The following is a 23,334-nucleotide window of genomic DNA, read 5'->3' on the forward strand; positions in this document are numbered from 1 at the left end:
ATTGGAAGAGTAATTTGACAACACAGCAAATTCATTAATTTTGGGATCTGGGCAAAGGTGGATCAGACAGAGGGCAGGAGACTGCTGAGGATGGGAAAATGCATCAGAGAATCAATTGGAAAGGATCCAGTTATTCAGATTAATTTGCTTCCTTTTTAAAACCCGAGGATGAACCAGAAAATCATAATTCTTATGGAAGTATAACTCTCAGTTAGCAATAAAACCAACATGCAAAGAATCTGATTTACCACTAATTTCTATGAGGAAATGTGTCCAAGAGCATGTGAGGCCCTGTAGAAGAGCTGGGAGTGTGCTGAGCACAGACAAACCAGTTTGGAGCTGGGTGGTGCTGAAATGTGATGATTGTTTGCCCCATGTTAATGTGTGGGTGGGTTTGGTGGAGCTGCACTTCTGTGTCCACTAATCTTTCATAAATTCCAGCTCACCATAAATCAGATTTCTCTTTCAAACATTTGTCTTGGTGTGTGTTTGATCATGCAAATCCTCAAGGTCAGAGACACCTGTGCACTCCCCACCTTCCTGTACACACCTTGTCTTCCCTTGTTTTGCCAGAGGAGTCTTCCTCAGGTGGCTGCAGATCCAGTGATTCTCAGTGATCCCTCGCCAAACACAACTGAATACACTCTACCTTTTTCTCACCAGGACTTTGTGCTCCTCTCTAGGATCTACAGAAGCTCAGACTGCTTTTAGCATTGTCCCCTCACCCATCCTGATTCTGCCTAACTCAGGATAAGCCTCTGAGGCACCCCTTGTTTTCTCCTCCTGACCATTTGCAGATACACTGAGTTGAGTTGTGCAGCTCTGAGCTCCAGCACTGAACCCTCCAGGAGGTTCTGAGCCCTCCAGGAGCCTCCCATTACCTTCTCTTTTCCAATAAACCTGAACTATTTGGTGGCATAACTTCCTCATGTTTCACTATCATCTACAACAGAAAGATTACAGACATTTGAGACTATACCCATATCCTTTAAAATTTATTAATGAAACATTGATTTTTTCAATACTTTTTTTGCACCTATTGATTACAGCTGTGTCTATAATCTTCCTGTGGCAAAAACTTCCAAACATTCCATACCTGCTGCATAGTAAAAGCATTGTCTTTTACTAGCACTAAACTGATCTATTATTTTCAAGGATGGCTGTCCTGTTCTATTACTGTGGGATTCAGTCAACAACAGTTGACAAAAGGTTCTGACAGTTCATATCACATGCAGAATGCTTTAATTATATGCCCAGTGTAGCTCCCCAAATTATAAAATCCCATTCCAAGAGAATTTCAGTCTGTCTCTCCATTTACCCCCTGGGTAAGTCGTCATCTCTGTCACAAAGTTCTGCCTCATTCATTCATGTGTTGCCTTTCCAGCAATGGAACATGCAAACAGACTGTCTTGTATCATCAGCCCATCACATCTGTCTCCTGTGCCATGAACCCCCTTCCCCTGTAGCTCTGAATGAACCTCAAACTCATCAGCACAATGCCTGCTCTCACTGGCAGAGACATATTGCTGGAATACATAATGCAGGAGGCACAGATACAGAAATGGAGGGTGAGCTCATTGCTACCTACCTCAGGAAAGGAAAACCTGTCCAGCAGAAGGTTTGCCTGAGCTATCACAGGCATTATTCAGTGAGGTTTCTGCTGTCATGAAAGACATTTGGAAATAATATAGAGTTTCGTGTTTCAGGTTCCAGAACAATGTCAGAAATAAATGAAACCATTATTTCATTGAGCTGCAACAAGCTGCAAATGGGCACATTTTAAAATACACTGAAAACCTAAGCAGGGGAAAGAAAAGGCAAAAAGAACTGTTTGAACACCTAATAGAGCACTGACAAATCTGATAAATGGCAGAAAAGAATTAATCAGTAAAGAACAAAGGAGCAAAGGAACATAGAGTAAGAATAATGTGTTAGCTTATGGGAAATAAAAATGTTTATTCCTTTGCTGTGCCATAAGTCTCCATGTACAATCAGATTCCTGCTGGTTCAGTGTGGTTCAGTGCTTGGCATGTGCCGAGCAGAATATCAAGGGCTTTGATTAACACTGAACTGCAGAGGACCCAGAAGAGGCTGGCAACAATCCCCTTGTTGATTGCCCTGGATAAAGAAAGGTTCACAAAGCCCAGCCAAGGAAGGGCCCATCCAGGCACAGAAAATCCTGATATCACAGGACAGCTTCAGCAGAGGTTCAGCTTATTATTCACTCCCAACTAATTGAGACTTGGAGTTAGCTTCATGTAGCCAGTCCTGTTGGTTCAGTGCTCCTGTGTCCCACCACATGGACCAACTTTCTGCCTTCCCTGGTAAGTTGCTGTTCAACCTTTTCATGTAGTGGAGACTTCTCATGTGCCTCAGGGCTCTTGTTCACAAAAAGAATGTTCCCTTCCAGGAGATGCTTGCTTGCCTCATGTGGTGTTTGATTTTCCTTCTGCTGAGTCTCTTCTATCTCTGGGGGGAAGTTCCAGTCACCCAATAAAAGTCAATCACCACATTCACCTGGGAGCTCTGTGTCAAAGGGTTCTGCAGGAGATCCTCTCCTTCATAAATAATTCAGTGAGATAAGCATTTGTAAGACAGTAGAAAAAGACAGCAGTTAGATGCTGTTCAGTTGTGTTTCCCCTGGAAGAACACAGAGGTTCTTCCAGCAGGGCAAACAGGGTTTGTCACAGCAGCTCTAAAGGCTCCCAGTGCCCCAAGCAGCCAGCTGCACATGTGCATTTTGGCTTTGAAAATGGGAATTGACTTTATAGCCAAGGAACTCTCCTTGCTGCCTGTCCACCCCCAGCTGAAAGTTGTCTGCTTTCCCAAGAGCAAGAAGCAAAACTCAAAACTTCCTCCAGTTTTCAGTGGGCTCTTTGTTGGCCTCAGCTTCCTGTCAAAGAGCACTTTCTAATTTGCTGTGAATTCATTTTACAGGGTGTTGGAGTGCTGAGCAATTCTAAATACAGCCAACTAACACTAATGCACCCCTTAATTTTGCTGCTCTTACAGAATGAAGAGCCCGTTTTTTCCAGGGACGGTCGGAAGTTTTTCTTCGTCCGGGCCATTCCCCAGGGAGGACGTGGCCATTTCTACCACATTGCCATGTCATCCTCACAGGTAACTCTCTGCTGCTGCTCTGGGTCTCACCTGAGGCAGACAGCAATAGAAGTGGTGTCTGTGCTTGTAGCAATGAGATGGGGAGGTGCAGATGTAAAAAAAGTCTTGTGCATACAAGAAAACCTCCAATGATGCTTCATTTGGGCATAAGGTAATGTGAATTTCCAAAGAAAAAGGTCAGTGGACTGTCTCTTTCCTAAACATTATTATTGGTTTGGTTTGGTTTTTGTGATGCCACCTTAGCTGTAGATAAGTGAATCTCCACCCTGTCATAAAGGATTAAAGAGAAGCATGTGGGCACCTGCATTAGAGGAAGGGGTTGGAAGTTGTTCTGGTGCTGAATTCACCTCATTATCTTCAGTAGAGTCATGGTTAAGATGATTCAGACTCTCTCTTCTTTCTGTGCCTACAGATTCACAGAAATGGCAGGTGTAGTGGTGGAAATTGCAGATGTTTGGTTTATTTTTCATGGGCAATGGAGCCAGAAGATCTCCCTTTTTCAGAAGTTTTAACAATAAAGAAATCTACTTCTCTTTTCTTTCTGACAGCCCAACAGTAGCAATGATGACTTACAGGCTATTACATCTGGAGATTGGGATGTGACAAAGATACTGGCATATGATGAAAAGAGGCAGAAAATGTAAGTAAACTTTGGCCTGACAAATCAGACTTCCTTTGTTTAGCCCTGGGCTCTGGGTTGGTTACAAAGGTGTTGTGTATGCACTGGAACCTGTGAGCATAAGAAAGCAGGAGAAGCTGTCTCCATTTTGGTTTAACCTCTCACACCATTACACTTATGTTATTTTGATTCATTCTTACATTTCAAAGCTCTCTTTCTATGACTGTTAAATATATTTGTGCAGACAAGTAATTTCTCCTGCTGTAACTTCTTATATTTCCCTCTATAGGAAAGCAGCTTGTTTTCATCAACCACTTAGTCAGTTTTGGAAAGAATTTTTTGTTGACCTGCAAAAATACCAATGCAGTGAGAAAAAAAATTTAAAAAGCATTTAGTTAGAATTAGGAAAAAAAAAAAAAAACAAGAAAAACAAACCCACCTTTCTTCACACTTGCTCTTTATGCTTTAAAAATAAGTTCTGTAAACATTCACTTTTTCAAATACACTTCAAGAAATTACATAAGAAAATATTTAGATAGCTTTTGGAATCAAATAACAGATTCTTTTCCAGAAAAACTTTTGGGTGAATACAAGGTTCTCACCTCTCAGTTACTCAAGGTCACTGAACAGTTGAGCAAATAGTCTCTGGAATATAATAAACTTTGAGTGATCATTAAGAGCACATTGCTTCCTCAAGATTTTGAATGCTCTCGATTACCAATAACTTCAATATTATGAACAATACAAAATCATAGAAATATAGAATCACAGAATGGCTTGGGCTGGGAGAGAAAGAGCATCCTGTTCCAACTTTCCACTGGACCAGGTTCCCCCTCAAACCTGGCCTTGAACACTTCCAGGGGTGGCCTAAGTAGCAAACTAGCACCAAAGTCTTACTGGTATTTTAACTGGCCAGTCAAGCAGAAAATGCCACACACAATTTGTAGAATCAAGATGTGTGCCTAGGCAAGTGCAGATCAGCAGGGATGAAAAACCCTTCCTGGCATTGTTCACCCCATGGATGCTACATTTGCTCCTGTGCTCTGGCATCATCCACACAAAATGCATCTGGGGGTTTAATTCAGATTTCACAGGTGGGACTGAGGTTGGCCTCCTCCTGCAGCATCACCTTTTTACCTCCAGAAGCTGCCAGTGCACAGCAGAGCTTGTGTTGTTTATCCAGAGAGGAGCTCAGCACAGAACAAGGACAGCAAAGTGTTCTTCAGCTTCAGGCTCTGCTTCCCATCAAACCCTGATTAGCTGACTAGCTGGGCAAAGAAAAAATGTGGCTAGAGAAGTAAAAACTTCCTCTAGAGAAAGAAGAAAGATCTTTAAAAGAAATTCTGAGCCATGAATCTTGAGGTAAAAAGGTGGATGGCTTCCACTTAATCACTTGACCCTTTTTTGATCCATTGACATGATGAGTATAGGACCCAAAGTTTTCCATGCTTGTTTTAACTGCAGTGCAGTGTGCAATTACTTCCTTGACCCTCTCAGTGATGGGTCCCTCTGTATCCTTTCCTAGCTCAGTTTAAACTTCCCTTGGTTTTACAACATCATGAAAATGGCAGTATGAATGAAGATGTTGCATGAGACACTTCTAAACACCCTTCTAAAGGTGCAATTCACTTTTATTTTCCCCCTCCAGCTACTTCCACAGCACAGAAGATTCACCAAGAAGAAGACATTTATACAGGTTTGTGCTTTACTAACTTCATATACAGAATTTCCCATTTCTTCAGTTTTACACAAATCATAAGCAATTGCAGTAGAAGCAGTTTCTTAAGTTTTTTTCTTTAATGGCATTGCAAGATCTTTCAGTGTGCCACTGGAAGAAACAGTGCAACCATAGCAATCAAAATGCTTGACACTTGGAAATGTTTTACATTTAGCAATTTTCTCATATTAATTCAAATTTTAAATTGGTATCAAGATTGACTATCACAAAAAGATAGTCAGTTCAAAGTAGAACTGCTTAGCACTTGAAGGAATTCAGAGATACATAAAATAATGGTATAGCCTTTATACTTTATAGCCTTTATACTTTTCAAAAGAGGTTTTGAGAAATTTCATAGTAGCTCACCTCTTCATGAAATAAAGAATTAACAATATTTTATGTTTACAAATCTTTTTCTGCAGTTCCAGAAGATTTTAGCATTGTCCCTAAGTACATGATGAGTAAAAAGCTGGTTTTACAGCAAGCTATTGGTAGTGTTGCCATTGTGGAATGTTGTGGAAGCAGATTACAGAGTGAAGGAAACACAAACTTTTAAATAAACATTTTGGAATCATTATTCCATTTGTCCTGTTTTTCTTCTCAGTCACCCTGCTGCCATCACAACATCTGCCATGAAGGGCAGAGTTGGTGAAGGCAACAGTGGACAAGGGACAGTCAGTACATTTTCCTTCTCTCACATGACATCATATCTTTTTGTTCCTCAGTGGGAAGGAACCTAGAGCAAAGTAAATTACCTGTGATTGAATATTTTTTCCTTTAAAGACCTTTAAGTCTGTTCACCGCACTCCACAGTTTTTTGAGTGTTTATTTTCTTGAAGAAAATTTTAAAAATTAAATTAACCCTTCATTTCTTTTGAAATGAGAAGAAAAACCTCACTTTAAAAACAGAGTCCAGGCAGAGTTCAAGAGCTGCTGGCATGAGTGAAAGCACTCCCCACTCTTCCTTGTCAGCATCCATCTCACCCTGGTGCCTCATCAGCCTCATCTCCCCACAAAGACAACAGAGAAAGAGCAGATGAAGACCTGTTCAGGGGTTTTCCCCCTCCTTTTTTGTGTTTGATTTAGTAGATTTAATAAGAATTGTAGTCAGAGATAAAATCTGAGCCTAAACAAGAGCCCATGATTACTCATTTCAGTCTCTGTGATCCTAAAAAGGTTGCTCAGCCTCATCTCTTGAAATGGTAGCAAAAACCACTCATTTGCATTACAGTAATACTAGAAAGATCTCTTGGTTGGTATTCTTGAAGTTTCAAAATAGTATCTATTAATATTTGCTAGTAATCTGTGATTCTTCAACATTCTGTGGACTCTTAGCAGCAAACTTGTGAGCAAATGGACAGGCCACATTACCTTCCTCAACAAGAGATCCCTAAATACAACCTGTCCTTTCTGCTTGGGGGTTTTAAGAGCAGAGGGTTTTTTTATTTAAACCTGTACAAAGGGCTTTGGCCTCTGAGGCAGCAGCTAGCAAATCAGACCAGTGGTGAAACCAATAAGAAACTTAGAGAAAGCAATTCCAGCTTTTTATTGTCTGTTATAATATAAATAAGTGTTGAAATGTTGCTCCTTTGTTTCATGCCTTCATCCACCAAATTATTACTTCCTCTTGTGAAATTGCAACCATAATTTTCTTCTAAAAACTGTGTCTTCCTTCATAACCACCTGACCTTGCAAAATGACATCAGTATCCATTTATATATTCTCTATGCAAGCAGGAGGGGAAAAAATCCATCACTGCTATTTAAACTCAACCAAATGGAAATACTTTGTCTCTTACTAATGTTGGACACATTAGATTTATATTCTTGTTCTAAAGAAAGGTTCAAGTAATGTTGCTTTCAAATAACATTTGCTCAGTGACCTTCATGGAATTGTATTAACTTTTTCAGTGCAAGCACAAATGGGAACTTCAACAGGAGGTGCCTGTCCTGTGATCTGATTGAAAACTGCACTTATTTCAGTGCATCCTTCAGCCACAATCTGGAATACTTCCTGCTGACATGTGAAGGTATGTGCTGGGTCCTGTCACTGCAGTTGTTGTACCTCAGGGGCAGGATTTAGAGCCAGCACTGACATCTTCAGACATTCTGTGTACCTGAGGTCAGCTTTGAAAGACTTGCCATGAATATGTTGCTTTTAAAGCTTTACTCTTGACATTTTTCTTTTCTTTTATATTTTTACTTGTAGCTAGAAAGCAAATATTTACAACCTTTTTCTGTGTATACATGCACAGAAGGTAGAGGTAGATTCCCCAGCCACCACAAGCATCCTTAAAGGAAAGTAACAGCAAAACCTGGAGGATATAAAACATCAGAAAATTTATGAGAGAGAAGCCAGCAAGGTGGGGTTGACTGTGGGTGACTGGGACTAAGTTCCAGATACATCAACCAATAATACTGTGAACAGAGGGATTTAAAGTAAGTTACAACAAGAAGGCAGTTTGCTGAAAAGGCAGCTTACAGAAATGTTCCTGATGGACAATGAGAGTACAGAATATCTGGTGTATCTTCCCTGTTCATCCATCATAGATCTGCTTTAACTTGGCATAATCTGCAGGCCCAATGAGGATTTCCTATTTTGAACATGCATGAGGGTATCCAAAAGGCTAAGGATGCATTTCAGGAGAAGAGTCATTGAAGTTTTCTCCAGCTCTGTCAAGACTAAATGCAGAACTCCACAAAACTTAATCCTATATAATTTAATTCTGCTTGATTATCCAAAATAGCACACAAAATGCACGCATACCAGTCATCTGCTCCTGGGATTGAAGCTGCTCAAATGGCTGCATGTCCTCTGCAGAGAGACCTGGAATGGTTGGATGGATGGGCAGAGTCTAACAAGATGAAGTTTAATAAGTCCAAGTGCCAAGTCCTGTATTTTGGCCACAATAACCCCTGCAGTGCTCTGGGCTGAGGATGGTGTGGCTGGGCACTGCCCAGAAATAAAGGGACCTGGGGGTGCTGGTTGGCAGTGACTGAACATGAGCCAGCAGAGCGCCCTGGTGGCCAAGGCCAGTGGCATCCTGGCCTGGATCAGGAATGGTGTGGCCAGCAGGAGCAGGGAGCTCATTCTGCCCCTGTACTTGGCACTGGTGAGGTCCCACCTTGAGTGCTGTGTCCAGCTCTGGCCCCTCAGTTTAGGAAGGATGTTGAGATGTTTGAGAGCATCCAGAGGAGGCAATGAGGCTGGAGAGGGGCTGGGAACACAAACCCTGTGAGGAACCCCTGAGGGAGCTGGGGGTGCTCAGCCTGGAGAAAAGGAGACTCAGGGCTGCCCCCATCACTCTCTGCAGCTCCTGAAAGGTGCCTGTGCTCAGCTGGGGCTGGGCTCTTTCTCCAGCAGCACCGACACAACCAGAGGCCACAGATTCAAGCTGTGTCAAGGGAAATATAGGTTGGGTATCAGGAAAAAGTTTTTTATGGAAAGAGTGATAAAGTTCTGGAATGGCTGCCTGGGGAGGTGGTGGAGTCCCCATCCCTGGGTGTGTTTAAAAAAGCCTGGAGGTGGCACTGGGTGCCAGGGTTTAGTTGAGGTGTCAGGGAACGGGTTGGACTCAATGATCTTGAAGGTCTCTTCCAACCCAGTGATTCTGTGAAAAGGCTTGAAAAGCAAACAAGAAATTCCTTATATTCAACAGCTCAGGAGAGAAGTGAGTAGGTTTTGAAAGGGTTTTTAGGAAGGAATCCTTTACTGTGAGCAAGATGATGGCCTGGCACAGGTTGCCCAGAAAAGTTATGGCTGCCCCATCCCTGGAAGTGTTCAATGCCAGGTTGGAGGGGGCTCTGATCAATCTGGGATGGTGGTAACCATGTCATGGGGACAGCAGTGGGCTCTGTGGTGATGCAGGGGCTGCCCCTCCTCTGGCTGCCAGGCATCCACTGCTGCCACTGTTTATGGTGAGCACCAAGGTACAGAAGGAATATTTGAGAGGGTAAAGTGGGAAATAATCAAGATAAAGTGGAGAAGTAGAACGGCTTGTATAAAGTAAAATACCTGGACTAGGACGATTGTAAAAACATGTTTTTCCCCTGAAAGGAATGATAGGTTGTATGTCAGAGGCATAACACAGTACAGAAAAATAGCATTAATAGGGCAATACACTAATTGATTTAATGGACTAATTAACTTAATGGACTTACCTATAAATCTGAATTTATAGTTATGGCAGACATATGCAGAGAAGTGTCATGTGTCAATAAACATTCAGTTCTGTAGTAAATATTATGTTTACTAAGTTCCTCCCTTTAAAAGAAAAACCTTGCTTAGTTTTCTTCTTGTTTTTATTTCAAGAACAGCTGTCAGGAGCTACCAGAGACAATGTCCATTTCCTTTGCACCAAGATAATTGTTTTACTGTAATTAGAAGCATTTGTGAATAACAAGATTAAGGTTTCTAAAGGGCCTTATCAACAATTATGAGGTGATTTGGTTTTGATTACATTATATCTCATCCACAAAAACCTGCAGTGATACCTGAAGAGATTAATTAGTTTTATTAGTGTGTACATTAATCCAGTACACAAGATAATGATTTTGCATAATAAGCTATGGGCCTGATTCTCAGCTGCTGTAAACAATAACTCAATTATTAGGTCATTAGGATTAGATATTTTTACATCTGCTGAATATATCTTTGTCTGAATTTTAGTTATTCAGGACTAAATCCTCAAATCTCACTGTAGCACAAATACAGCACAGCTTCATCTGTGGAGCTCATCTCAGTGTCTCTATTCACAAAACTTTAAAAAAAATATGCATACATGAAAAAATACAGAAATCTTGGTAGAATTTCCATTTTCAGTGATTTTATAAAAATATCAGTCTATTGCATTTGGTGGAGTTATTCCTTATTTACCTGACTGAAAGTGAGAGGTCTTTCAACCTATTTGCTTTCAAGCAGTTTGGGGAACCACATTTCTTTTTGGCATTTTTCATGTAGGATCCATCTAATTCATATGAGTGCTGTGGATTGCACTTGCAGCAGGGACAGCTCCCTCTGGTTCCTGTTGCAGCTGATGTGAGCCAGGTCAGTGGAAACCTCTGTTGTGGATGAAGCACAAATTTCTGGATAAAAACATCATCCTGTCAGACTTTGGTCATATAAATAGGTGCTGTGGTTTCATGGAGAATCATCTGGATCCACTAAGAGGAAAAGGCTTGAAAAGCAAACAAGAAATTCCTTATTTCTAAAGCTCAGGAGAGAAGTAAGTAGGTTTTGAAAGGGTTTTTAGGGAGGAATCCTTACCTGTGAGCATTCCTCTTGCACAGCTCCTCAGACTGCTTAGCCACAGCTTGGCCATGCCTCAGCTCCTTTGGGTGTTGGGTCATTGCTCACAAGCATTCATGCTCTGGTATGGTTTAGATTAACAGAAAATATTATGTATTTTTATATATGGTTAGAAATCTTATTTATTTATTTAGAAATCTTATTTAGAAATCTTATTTATTTATATATATTATATATATGAACATATAACACAAAAAAGGAAAATCTCCTTGAATGAGGATCTATCAAGGGACCCTGCAGATCCTGTAGCTGATCCAGCAGACAGAGCAAACCCAGCAGGGTGAACAAGAGTTTGTCTTGTTCCCCAAGGGCTTCTGCCAGGAGTTCCCATCTCTGCTTCCCCCCAGAAATCCCCCCAGTTGGAGCCAATGTTCAAGACCAGACAGTGGCAGACAGTACCTGTGGCTGTTTAGTGCTTTCTTCTCCATAACATGTCTAACATGCATAAATTTGTATCTAAATAGGTATCAAATACATAAATTTCCATAATATGTATAAAAAGCATCAATATGTATAGAAGCACCCAGAGCTCAGGTCTTGCTGTCTGCTCTGTGACTGTGACATGAAAATGTGTGTTCATAGTGATCACTGGTGTAGTCAATGTCAGCCCCATGTGTATCTTTGGTGGCAGCTAAATTAAATTATTTTCCTGTAATCAAGCCTGTAATAGCTTAAAATTTTGTATTTTCTCAGCCACATGGGCAAACTTTTATGGCTTGAAAACAATTTCTGTACTGACAGAGAATAACCTCCACCATATCTCAGCTTCACTCTGTCCCTTCTTTTGTGCCCTTTGGTTGCAAATTTCTTTGAGTTTAGAGCCACAGACATGACTGTGGCTCAGCTGAACTTCTCTACAATGGATGGCAAGGTTTGCAAGATTTGAGGAATCAATCAGTGCTTATAAATTCTTTGTGATACTTAAATGAAAGGCAAGGTTAAGGGAAAATATCTTCCCCAAAAGGACTCCAAAAAAACCAAGAAAGGTCTGGCATCGCTCATTTGATCCCAAAGGTCAAGAGATGGAAGATTTCTACTCACTCTTTTGATGCTTTAAAGGGAACATATAATTTCTTTAAGATACTTTTTGCTGTCCTGCAGAATATATTTAACAACTTTGCTACCTGGCACAGGCTGAAATGAGAGCAGCTGCTGCAATAGAAGGTAACCTCTCTTGAAAGAGGACAGTGTAATGCTTGCTGTCAGGAGGCAGCATTTATTGCAATCAGTCAGTCCCAGAAGGCCAGTTACCTTATTTTTCATCTAATTTTATATGCTCATGATTGAATTACTGTAGCAGGATCTAAGGAAACATGATGCTTTGCAGACTGCTGTTAGATTATCTCCTCTAGACATGGTTGAAAAAGCAATATCTGCTTGACCAAGGTCACTCCTACTGTCATTTTCACCATAAAATACGGGTTTACACTTCTGCCTCTTCTCATAAACCAGCACACTGATTCCCTCTAAGATAAAGAGAAATAAAATCTGGACGGAAGTGGTTTGCTATTTGATACATAAATTTAATTGAGGTTGGATTTTTCTCATCTGAAATGGGATGTAAATTTTAATTTCATTAAGAAAAGGATAAGAAGCTGCAAATTTTGGTTATGGGAATCAATTTATTCCTGTTTCTTGAGTGGGACTCAGATGGATAGGGTGCAAGTCTGAATGACACCAGCCAATAAAGCACTAAAGCCCATTTTTAGGTGATAGCTCCTTCTCTGAAGGATGAAGCCCTATCAATTACTACCCCTGTAGTCAACTGTGCAGTGTTTTAGTATTTCCACTGCACATGGGGACACTTTGTCTTCAGTGGCTCCTCCTGTCTCTCCCCAGAGTAACCAGGCAGCACCACTAAAACCCAACTCCTGATGAGGCTGTCCATGGGGAAAGCAAGGGAAGCAGCCCTTCCTGGCACAGCACAATTGGCACTCCGGCACTCAGGTGTTTTGGCTGCAGTGTCTTCACTGTCATTAAAAAATGTGTGAGATCACAGAGACTTTCAGCTGGGCTCACAGAGCTGGCAAATGTTTCCTGGAGCCTGGAGTTCATGTCCCTGACATGGCAGACTGTGGCATCAAAGCATCCTTTCCATCAGTTGGTTCTTCTCCACCAACTGACCTCACCCATAGGCTCATCCTGGCCCTAGGTTTTGTGTGGGTTTTCCCCACAACGGGTTAATGCCTCCTGAGGCAAGAGGACTAGAGGGGAAGACCCTGGCCTATGCATACATCTCTGAAATTAATTACTTTAATACACAATGGAAATGAGGGGGAAAGGGCAGAGTTGTTCTTGGGATGCCTACCAGCCTGCTAATCAAAGTTCTCCATAATCATGCGTTATCAAGAAGGGATTCATCATTTTTAGGGATGTCACAAAGAAAATTGGAGGGGAAAAGACTGTAACAAGGGCTAAGGGGAGATTTGTCTCACACTTGGCATGGTTGCTGGTGACAGACAAGTGCCTTGGCCACTGCCCTGTGTGTCATTCTTCAACCAGTGACCAATTAGGGAAGAAACAGCTTTCACTTTAGGAGGGACAGCAGTGTAACTGAACTGGGAACTAGCCCTTCCTCTTCTTTCAGATACAATAAGATTGTTTTGTTCCAAAATGCCATAAAACCACTGTTATTTATCCTGTTTCTTTGAATATTATCTCTGCTGGAAGCTGTGTCTGTGGCTGACTGGCAGCCTTTATTGTCAGTCTTGTGCAGGCCAAATGACCTTAAAGCTGCCTCTCTCTTTGGAGAGAAGAAAACAGGTTTTTGTAAGAAAAATGTTCAAATATTGTCACCTGATTTGGCTCCTCTCTGGCACAGTGGTTCTCAGCAGCTTAGCCTAGATGCTATAGATCAATAATGACAGGTAACAGAAATGAAGCCATTTCTCCCTTCCCTAGCAGGCAACTCTGCAGCTGTGGAGCAAAATGTTATGTTGTAACTGAGCTGTGCTTGATAAAATACCTAAAGAACAAGTACAAAAGGAATTTGTCTGGGTACATCTGCTTTTTCCCTGTTGTAACAACAGCTCTGTCACTGCAGTGCTGGCCCTGAGGCACTGAGGGGTGCCTATAGGCCTGAGAAATCTTTAAAATCCTAAAAATAGGATTTCTTTCTCTTACATCTTGCCAGACAAAATCATGTTTCAATCTCATTCACAGATAACAAGTGGTACAAAAGCACTGATTAGAAAAAACTCTGCAATTTAAGGATCTCCTCTGAGAGTGATTCATACTAATGAAGGAGCAGCACAACCAAATTAGCAATGATCTGAGTCAAGTTTCTCATGCCATTGGAAATTCATTCATTCTGTCTGTGCTGTTATGAGTTTTAAAGACAAGTGCTGCAAGTTTTTTTCTTTATAGAAGCAGCAGGTAGCTATAAACTTCTCAGCTCCTTAAACTGTTTCTTGAGAATTTAATTATCTTCTTTCCTCCCTCTTGGTGAAGCTTGGAAAGACCATCTGGAGATGGGAGCACTTAGGAGCATCACTTGCTGCTTTCACTTAATAGCTTTATGCTGAGCCTTGAAAAGTCCTTTTCTTGTTCCACATTTATTTTATTTTCCAGAATTTTGCTGGGGTCTGTAAAGATTTTCACTACCAAGTTTCATCAAATGATCTGGCTCTGCTTTGTGGCAGGTTGTCCTGACTTTGCTTTTAAACACATTTTAGCGCCAAAGAGCCCAGAGCATGGTTTAACAAGGTTCAGCCTTCCACTGTGGGGAGGTCTAAACCCCTGGTTTGGAATCCTTTTAGGTATCCAGGTTGTTCTGCCCACCAATGTGGACACAACACAAGACGACAGAAGTCTGAAATGTTTGGTGCTTCTGGAGTTTACCATAGACAGAGAAATGTTTAGTGTGGGTGTCATGAAATCCTTTGAGTGAAATCAGTGTTTTCTGATGAGAAATCAGTGTTTTCTGATGTGAAATCAGTGTTTCCTGATGAGGGCTGCTTTAGGAGAAGCATTTCTGGTGTTGGGATCAGGATCCAAACCCAGGTTTGTGCCCTTGACCAGTGCCATCTCTCTAAACTCAGTCAGGGATTGCTCACCAGCATTTCTCCTGCTTTCTTTTAATAACATGGGAAGGTTTCTTACTAAAAATCACAGACCAGCACTCCTGGACAAGGGAACTTTTAATGGAGGCTGGAGGTGGTCAGAAAAATGGGAAAACTGGATCATCAATGCTGCCTTATGTGCAGCATATCCCATCAACAGTGTGAGATAAGCTCAGCCAGCAGCTGGGTGGATGGGAAACCTTTGAAGCACCAGCTTCAGCATCCAGCATCACTGCATAGCTCAGCTCAAGATTTAAACCCCCAGGATTTTTATTTTTTTTTCTTAATGTCAGCAAACATAAAATTCTGAGCAATGTTTCTAGTATTGTGGCTACACTTCATGTCATTACTGCATAAAGATGTTGACCTTTTTTGAGAAGATTCATATTTTGGAAAATCTCCAAGTATTTTATTCTCTCATGGGATTACCAGCTGATTTAGACAGAAATGAATGTGTGACATAGAAAAGATAAATTAAAATCAATAAATCACGTGGATTTGTTGATTAATTTCACTAACAAAATAACATTTTGCTTTGTTTTGCCCATTGACTTAGGGATTCAGTCTGTTTCATCTGCACTTCTTGTAAGTGGCTTCAGGGAATTTTTTTTACATGAAAATTGCTTAAAATATCACTCTTGTGAAAATTTTGAATGTAACATTCATCAAAAAATAGAGGTTCTACTCATAAAGACTTATTTTGTGAACAAAACTGTCTGAATCCTTTCTGCCTCAGGACAGAAGATCATGACATTTGTCTTTCACTGTGAATGAATCGAATCACATTTTTCTTCAGTTACTCCATCAAAATCAAGGGCCCATGTCACAGAGATATTTTTAGCAGCAATTTTTACATTTATGGCTCCTTCAACAGAAAGAGCTTAATATTATTTAATATCTCAGGAAAATCCTATACTGATATCTATCAGGCTACAGGGAGTAGAAGTTTTATTGTTGGAAAAATAAATACTGCACTAAGTTTTAATTTGAATTATGGAAAAGTATGAGAATCCTTTTGCAACCTTTCTCCAGATGATCATTTTCATGCTCTTGCCAAGTGGGGAGCTGAGGCACAGTGAGAATTGGGGGCTTGCCTATGGACACATCTGGAGTCAAGTATCATGACCCTCATTTCCATCTTCATATTGCAAGCCAGTACTCCAAGGAAAAGCAGCACTGACTCCTGGATCAGACCAGAAATATGACTCCTTCTGCAGCCTGTCTCCATTGTGGATGGTGGATAATTAACCCTCTTCAGGATTTTTGCAATAATGTACCCATCAGGGATGTGTCTGCCCAGCTCCTGCAATAAGAGGTTGGTTCATGCCTTCAGGCAGGAGAATAATGAACCTCTCTCTACATCTTCCTCAGTTCCTCCATTTAATCAGACCTTTTAACCTGTGCCATTTGGGCCAGACCCACCATCCCAGGAAAGCAATGGAAAATCTGGAGACGAGGATATTTTAACTAACCATGGACAAGCAGAATGTAAATCAATGATTCACAAAGCACAAGTGCATAAAGCAGTGCTTTAAACCTCTCTGCATTGCCCATGTGTTGCCTTAAATATCACATAGAAACGTTGCATGTCACAGTCCCATCAATAACATCCCTGGAACCAGATTGTAATTAGCAGTTGTTATGCTCAGGTAAACATCAGTGCAAGCCGTAATGGAAATACACATTGGCTCGTCCCTGAATGTACTGGGCTATTTATGAACTGTAAACCAGCTCCATATTTAGGCCAATTTATCTGCAAAAAGCAGGTGGATTGCTTGTTTGTTCTCCTTTCTGTTACAAAATAATCATGTTTTTTGGACAGTACTGTTGGGTTCTCTAAATCTTGAGTAGGATGTGGATCCCTGTGACACACACACTTGCCAACAGGTGGTTTTTACAACAGTTGCTTTAATTTGTTGGCCCATATCCAAACATGGAGGATTCAAAGACACATTTGCTAACAGTGCTCTGAGAAGTCCTAACCAGCTGCCAAGTGCTGGTTAGGACACATGGATTTGGTTTTTTTCCTGCTGTCACAAGCTCCTTTAGAGAACTCGAGCAGGTCTTGTCATTCCAGCTTCCTAGATGTGCTGTGAAAATGAAGTCCATTACTGACTGCAGTGCTCAGGTGTGCAGTGACAACAAGGGGCACAGAGGCTCTTAGACAGATAAATTTCCAGAATGGTTTTGAAAGCTTCAGTGAATCTTCAGTCTATTCACTGCAGAGAAACCTTCCTAGCACAGCAACCCAGCCATCAGTATGCAGGAGAGCACTCCTGTGACAGGACCAGCATGTAAAGTGATTAAATGGCCCTGGAGTGAGGAGCCAACGAGGCACGGCCGCAGTGCCTTGTCTCAACAGCACCCCAAAAATGAGCCTGTGATTACACCATGAGCCTCAATAAGTGAAGGGCCAGTCCTCCCAGGTGCTGCAGCATCAGAGGAGCCCTCTGTGTGCTGCAGGACAGGGCTCCAGCAAGCCCAGCCTCCCGTGCCCCCATTGCAGCACTCAGTGCCTTTAGAGACAGGCTTGAATCAGGGATTGGGGCTTGAGTTGTAGCAGCAACACTAAAAGCAAATATGGAAAATGTAACAACATTTTGGCTTAAAGCACGTCTTTATGTGTTTTCTCAGCGCTGGGAGTGCATCAGGATCTGGGAGATCCAGTGTAGCTGCACAGGGGAATATTTTCCTGTGGCTTTTTTCACTTGGAGGGTGCTCAGACGTGCATGTGTGCGCTGCTTCTTGTGGGTGATATGGAGCTACTGAGCTTCTTAGAAGAAGAATTCTTAGAAGAATTTGCTTCTTAAATGCTACTGGGGTAATATTTCATTAGGGGATTTTTCTGTCCATAACGCCCAAATTAAAATAATAGAAACTCTTTTCCTAGAGAGACAAAGAAGCTGAAGGTCCCATTTAACCTCCCCAGGTGACAAGTCCATGGTGGCTTGGAGCATCTCTGGCAGATAACCAGGGAAAACTTGTGGTTGTGGGTACAAATATCTCTCTCCAGGGCCTGAAAACAATATTAAATGCACAGAAAGGAAATACCTTCATTTAATCCCTACTTAAATTTAGTTAGGTAGAAAGCCTGCTGCCTGGCAAGATTTCTGGATTTGTATCAACTAAAAATGTCATAAAACTGCCCATCATGGTAAAGGCAAAGCATCTCAGCAAGGCTCAGTTCCTACTGGAATTCAAGCAAATGCTTTCCAAGTGCAGCTGGTCCTGCTAAGAGGGCCAGAGCTTGGCAGGTGACCTTTGGCAAATATCATGATAAATTAAGTTGTTGAGATCTACAGAGACTTAATTGGATGCTGAAATAACTATTAGCACTGAAAATGGGTTTTATTAACCAAGTCAAGAGCCTATGGATATAAAAGTGCAGAAGGCAAACCTAGGTTTAAACAAATGTGAAATGCTGATACCTGGATTTTATTGCTGGGATATGCACCAGCTAAAGGCTACAGCTCCATGTAGCCATGCCAGTAGCTCTGAAGACCTCAGGCAAGGCTTTAAATATTTTCTTTACTGCTGACACCATAAGCAATAACTGCCAGGTGATGTCTGGAAGGAGGAAACCCAGGGGAAGGTTGTTTCTGCTGCTGTCCTGACAGGTTGTGCCTCCCTGGGCCCCACCTCACCCTCATGAGAAATGAAATAACCCCCTGTTAAGCTCCTTATTGTATTTTTCCTCAGTGCATTTCGGAGGAACACAGCACTGCCTGTCCACAAGGACTGGGAGAAAAAGTCAGTGCAGATCCATTCTCTGTCCACCTCAGGGGCTTTTTCACCAACCTGCTGCCTGTGCCACAAACAGGCTCACTCTGAGCTGGGCCCGGGAACTGAACTAAATGAAAATTAAATTGATTTTTTTTTTCTGCTAGGATCAGAAGTTCTAGAAGCTGTTCTGCTGCTTTACTGGATGATTTTACCAACATTTTTGATCTTGCAAGGGAGTGGGACGTGCTGGCATGGGACCAAAGTGCTGAGGTGGGGATGAGAATGGACAATTCTAAATTCAATGTCTTAGGGAACGTCAGTGAGGATTTCATCATCATAGAAACATGGAATACCCGGAGTTGGAAGGGTCCTACAAGGATCATCAAAGTCAACCCCAGTCCCTGCACAGGACCACCCCAAGCATCATTTGGAAATTCTTTATGGGCCATCTATTATCTACAGCCTATTACTGCTGCATTCCAGAGTAGAATGGTGTCTATATTCTATATCATTAAAAAAAAAAAAGGTTTTTGTCAGTCCACCCAGATGTAATATTGTTTTTAAATCCCACCAAGTGCTATAGTATTCTTCAATATAAATTTTTGCTACTTGGTTCTTGATGTGCAGGTCTTGAGGGTTCAGGTTTTCTGAACAGTCTGAGCTGTTGAGCAGACTGAGCAGTCTGAACAGTCTGAGTCTTGGCTGGGTTCTGGGTCTCCAGCAAGGGGCAGAAAGCCAATATTTGGCAATGTGTGCTCTGGGGGTCTGAACACAGTAGGGTCTGTCTAGGTAGAGCAGGGTAGTCAACCCCCAAGTGGTTCTATCCTTGTGCAATCACACAAGCCAGGTATCCCGGCCAAAACCAGGCCCAAAATACCTGTCTAACAAAACCCAGGATGCATCAGAACCACAGAGACAATGTTCACACACAGCTGAATGTCCTGCAATGTGCTCAGGGCGTGCAGGAACCGGGCGTGCCCCGGCCATGAGCCTGCAGGTTGCCACCCAGCGGGATGCTAAACGGGCACAGCAGCGTGCTGGGGCCTGGGGGGCATTCCCAGGGCTTGCTCACATCCCAGGTCACTGGGTGAGTGTTATCTGCTGTGACCAGAGTGGTTTCCCACACAAGGATGATTGCCACCGCCCCGGGTTGTTGTATACGCGGTGGCGGGCGGCTGTAATTAGCGCTCCCAGGCACACTGTGACCTTCTGGAACTTTTCCTGAGGCTTATGAAGCCTAAATTAGTTTCTGCTGTTTGAAAGCATGCACAGGCTTAATCTCCGGGCCCTATTTATATTATAATTACTATATAATTCACATTTGCATTCACTTGACTCCTTTTCTTACTTAACAGCCGAGGTTGGCTCTGGCTCCTCAAGCCCTTTGTGCGCAGTTCATGGGTCACAGATCCTGTGGGTGAAGGCAGGGTGGGGGATGCTCATTCTCACTCCCTCACATGCTGTACTACTGCAAAACAGCAGGCTGGCATGAAAACCCCTTTGGCACAAACAGAAGGTACCACCAGAGCTTTTTCTGCAGGAAAAGAGAGGATGGTATTCTTGGTTTGGGAGTTGGGTGAGAACTTCTTTTCTATCTCCTGTTAACAACACAGTTATGACTATAGCTTGAGACTAATTAAAGTGATGGCTTCAGTTATTTCTATAGTCTGAGATTAATTAAAATGGTGACTTTTGTGAATATTCCAATATGTTTTTTCTTCCTTTAAGCAGATCTCTCATTTATGTCATAAACTATTACACTCTAGTCTTAAACATCTTTAATGTGTTGTAGACTCCCCATAAACACTCAGTGACATAAAAACAGGTGAAAAAGAACCCAAACAAATATGAATGAATATTTAATAAGAAAATTAATAGAAAATGTCTGTGATTTTCAGTGCCTGAAAAAATGTTGTAGAATTAAAGCAAAACTCCTCTCCCCTTTGAAATGGCCCCATCCTGCAATGCACTCTGTGTTCTTTGCTTTTACATGTTTTCACCCTCTTTTCATTTTGACTCTTGCTTGTAAATATGAGCTGCCTGGCATTGCCCAGAGGAAGGTGATCTATCATCAGCTTCCAGCCAGGGTTCTTGTCACTTGGTCATTCTGTACATATAAAATTTTATCTGAGCTCCACTGGCAGGAGATAAATGACCATGACAACAGGCTTCCTCTGATGCTTCAAATAATGAAGCCTCACAAATCAGGCAGAAGCCTCCTGCATGTCAAGACCAGGGTGCATGTGCGTTATTTCCAGCTATATGAGCAACCTTGGATGAACTCATTATTCTGCAGTGGGTAGTACAGATGTTACCATCCCACAAGATTTAATGCTTCCTCTGAGGAAAACTGCTTCTTTCACCTTGGTTGCCAGCTGGACCAGCTGTAAGGTTTATTGCTGGCTTTTGTTTTCTCTTTGCATGGTAGTTGCTAAGCCCTTTATTAATGCAGTCAGTACATTCAGGGTGTATTAAAACCTGAGAACTCATGAGAGGAAAACAGCTTAATAACCAGACAACGTGAAGCAATGATATTGATGGGTTGTTGGTGGTGTTTTTTAAGTTAATATCCAGCACCAGTTATTACTTAATTAGCTAGGAAGCCATTATTTTGTTGCAAGAGAATTTTACTTATGGAAAAGAATAAATTAAGATTATCTAAATCAATTTATATTAGGTTTTTAATGAAATAAACAGAAAATATTAAATGGGGGTTTATTCAATCTGTTAATGAGGTGTAAATGGCACTGAGACAGAGTATTTTCTTTCATGCTGCAATTACAAGGAATTATCTTTTTTTCCTTGAATATCATAGAATCACGGGATGGTTTGGATTGGGAAGGAAGACCCAGCATGGACTAATCCAATAAGAAACTTAGACTTTAAAAATAGGGACCAAAAGTGTAAACTTTTGGTTTCATCTCTTTCCAGAGTTTGCAGAAAGCTTGGATTAAAACTGAATTGAAAGAGGTTAAATTGAGGTATTCAAATAGAACAGAAACTGGAAAAAAGAGGGAGTTCAGTGTGGGGATTTTTCTGTTCAGATTCCATAGCCTGGACCAGCATACTGGTCAAAATAGCCTGGGATTTTGGGAAGTCAGGTACCCCCATGTGGACTGGCATTTTCCCCTTCTACCTCTGGTACTTGCAGCTCCAGTGGGGCACTGTCAGGCTCATGAACTCTGAAAACAAATTCTCCTAATCCACCTCCTTTTGACAGCTGATATTATCACTGCAGTGGTTATATACCTGCTCCATGCCCTGGAGTTTGCATGTTGGCCACGTTCCTCTTTGGATCCATCCACATGCATTATTGCATTATGCTTCTTAAAACCTTAGCCAAGGCCTCATGAAAGGGAGGAAATGCTCAGCCCACTCAGTGTGAGACCTCATTGGCTGATATTAATTAAGAAGGAGAAGAGGGAGATTAGTGAAGCAATTGTGAGCGAAGGTTAAGTGCCAGCAAAAGGAACAGGAAGTAGATTATGATGAAGAGGAATAAGAGGCTAATTGGAGATCAACAGCAGGGCTCATTAGGAGGTTTGGGAAATGACCTTACCCAGATTGTTCCCTGGCAGCCTGGGAACCCAAAGCTCGTTGAGGCTGGTGGAATTTAAGACAAAAAGCTGATAAGCATCATCAGAAGGCAGAGATAAATATTAGAGAAAAGCTGGATCCAGTCTTGCAGGGCTGGATTGGGAGAAATTAATAATAGAAAGAGCAAAATTAGACATGTGGTGACTCAGGGCAAGAAATTTTTATGTATGTTTGAAGCTCAAAAGTTACAAATGCGTCAGCAAAGGAGATGGGTGCCTGGGCATGCAACACTGATGTCTGCAAATTGCCTGCCTGCTGTGGGGTCATGGAAAAGGTGAATGCTCTTTTAGGATGGATCAGGCAAGGAATTTTCCATAGAATAGGCAAGTAGCAGTTTCACTATAAAATCCAATTAGGACATCCTCAACAGCAGGGATGACCTGCAGTTCTGGTCATTTCTGTTCAGGAAGGAGGAACTGAATGTAAAACGACCCTTGCATCAAAGAATAAGATGAAAAGCAACTTTTTCCTACAAAAGGGAGTTACAATAATCTAGTTTATTTGACAGGATGAGAGCTTTTGGGGAGACATGTCTACTCTGACTAAAATGGAAATACTCATGATGAGTAGAAAACATTATTAGAACAATCCCAAAAAGGTGCAAACAGGAGTGACAGCCAGTATAGCTTCAAGTTGGAAGCAGCTTCTCCCAGAAGAGCAAGACAACAGAAGGAATTACATCAGCAAACCCAATTATATTCAGAGGGTGTTTGTCAATACTTTGTAACACAAGATTTCCTGAAGCAGCAAGGGAGGATCTTCTCAGACCCAAAAGCTCTGTGTCCTTTGGTGTCCATAGGGCAGAGATGGGATGTGCTCAGTGCCAGCCCAGCTTCCCAATACTGTTTGCAAGAACCTCTCAAAATCCCATGGAATGGACCTGACCATGTTTATTCCTTCCAGCAACCTTTTGTAGAACCCATCAGGCCTGTTCTGTGTAGTGGAATTAAGACCAAATCTCTTGTTCATTTTCCCTCTAGTCACTGCTAACTGATGCTGCCTCAGAGCCCCTACATTTATTTCTGCTCCACATAAAGTAAGCATGAAATTTATTACCAGTATCACACAGGGCAGAGACAAGCAGCACCATCAGAGTGGTTGCCTGAGAACAAGCCAGGATTGATTATTTTACAAGACAAGTTACATTTGAGGAAGTGAAGATTTGATTAAAAAATTAAATGCCTTGGGGA

General features: G+C 41.7%; 1 protein-coding gene across 4 annotated transcripts in view; it reads left to right on the top strand.

Annotated features, from left to right (window-relative positions):
* The window catches only part of DPP6 (dipeptidyl peptidase like 6), a 562,376-nt gene that overhangs the window by 518,359 nt on the left and 20,683 nt on the right, over positions 1-23,334 (top strand). For all 4 annotated transcript variants that reach the window (XM_030965369.1, XM_030965378.1, XM_030965353.1 and 1 more), the window contains exons 13-16: positions 3,013-3,120; positions 3,669-3,760; positions 5,388-5,435; positions 7,367-7,485. In XM_030965369.1, coding sequence (XP_030821229.1) covers positions 3,013-3,120; positions 3,669-3,760; positions 5,388-5,435; positions 7,367-7,485 — 367 coding nt within the window. The remainder of the gene's footprint in view (positions 1-3,012; positions 3,121-3,668; positions 3,761-5,387; positions 5,436-7,366; positions 7,486-23,334) is intronic.

This window comes from Camarhynchus parvulus, chromosome 2, assembly GCF_901933205.1.
Source record: "Camarhynchus parvulus chromosome 2, STF_HiC, whole genome shotgun sequence".
NCBI classification, from domain to species: Eukaryota; Metazoa; Chordata; class Aves; order Passeriformes; family Thraupidae; genus Camarhynchus; species Camarhynchus parvulus.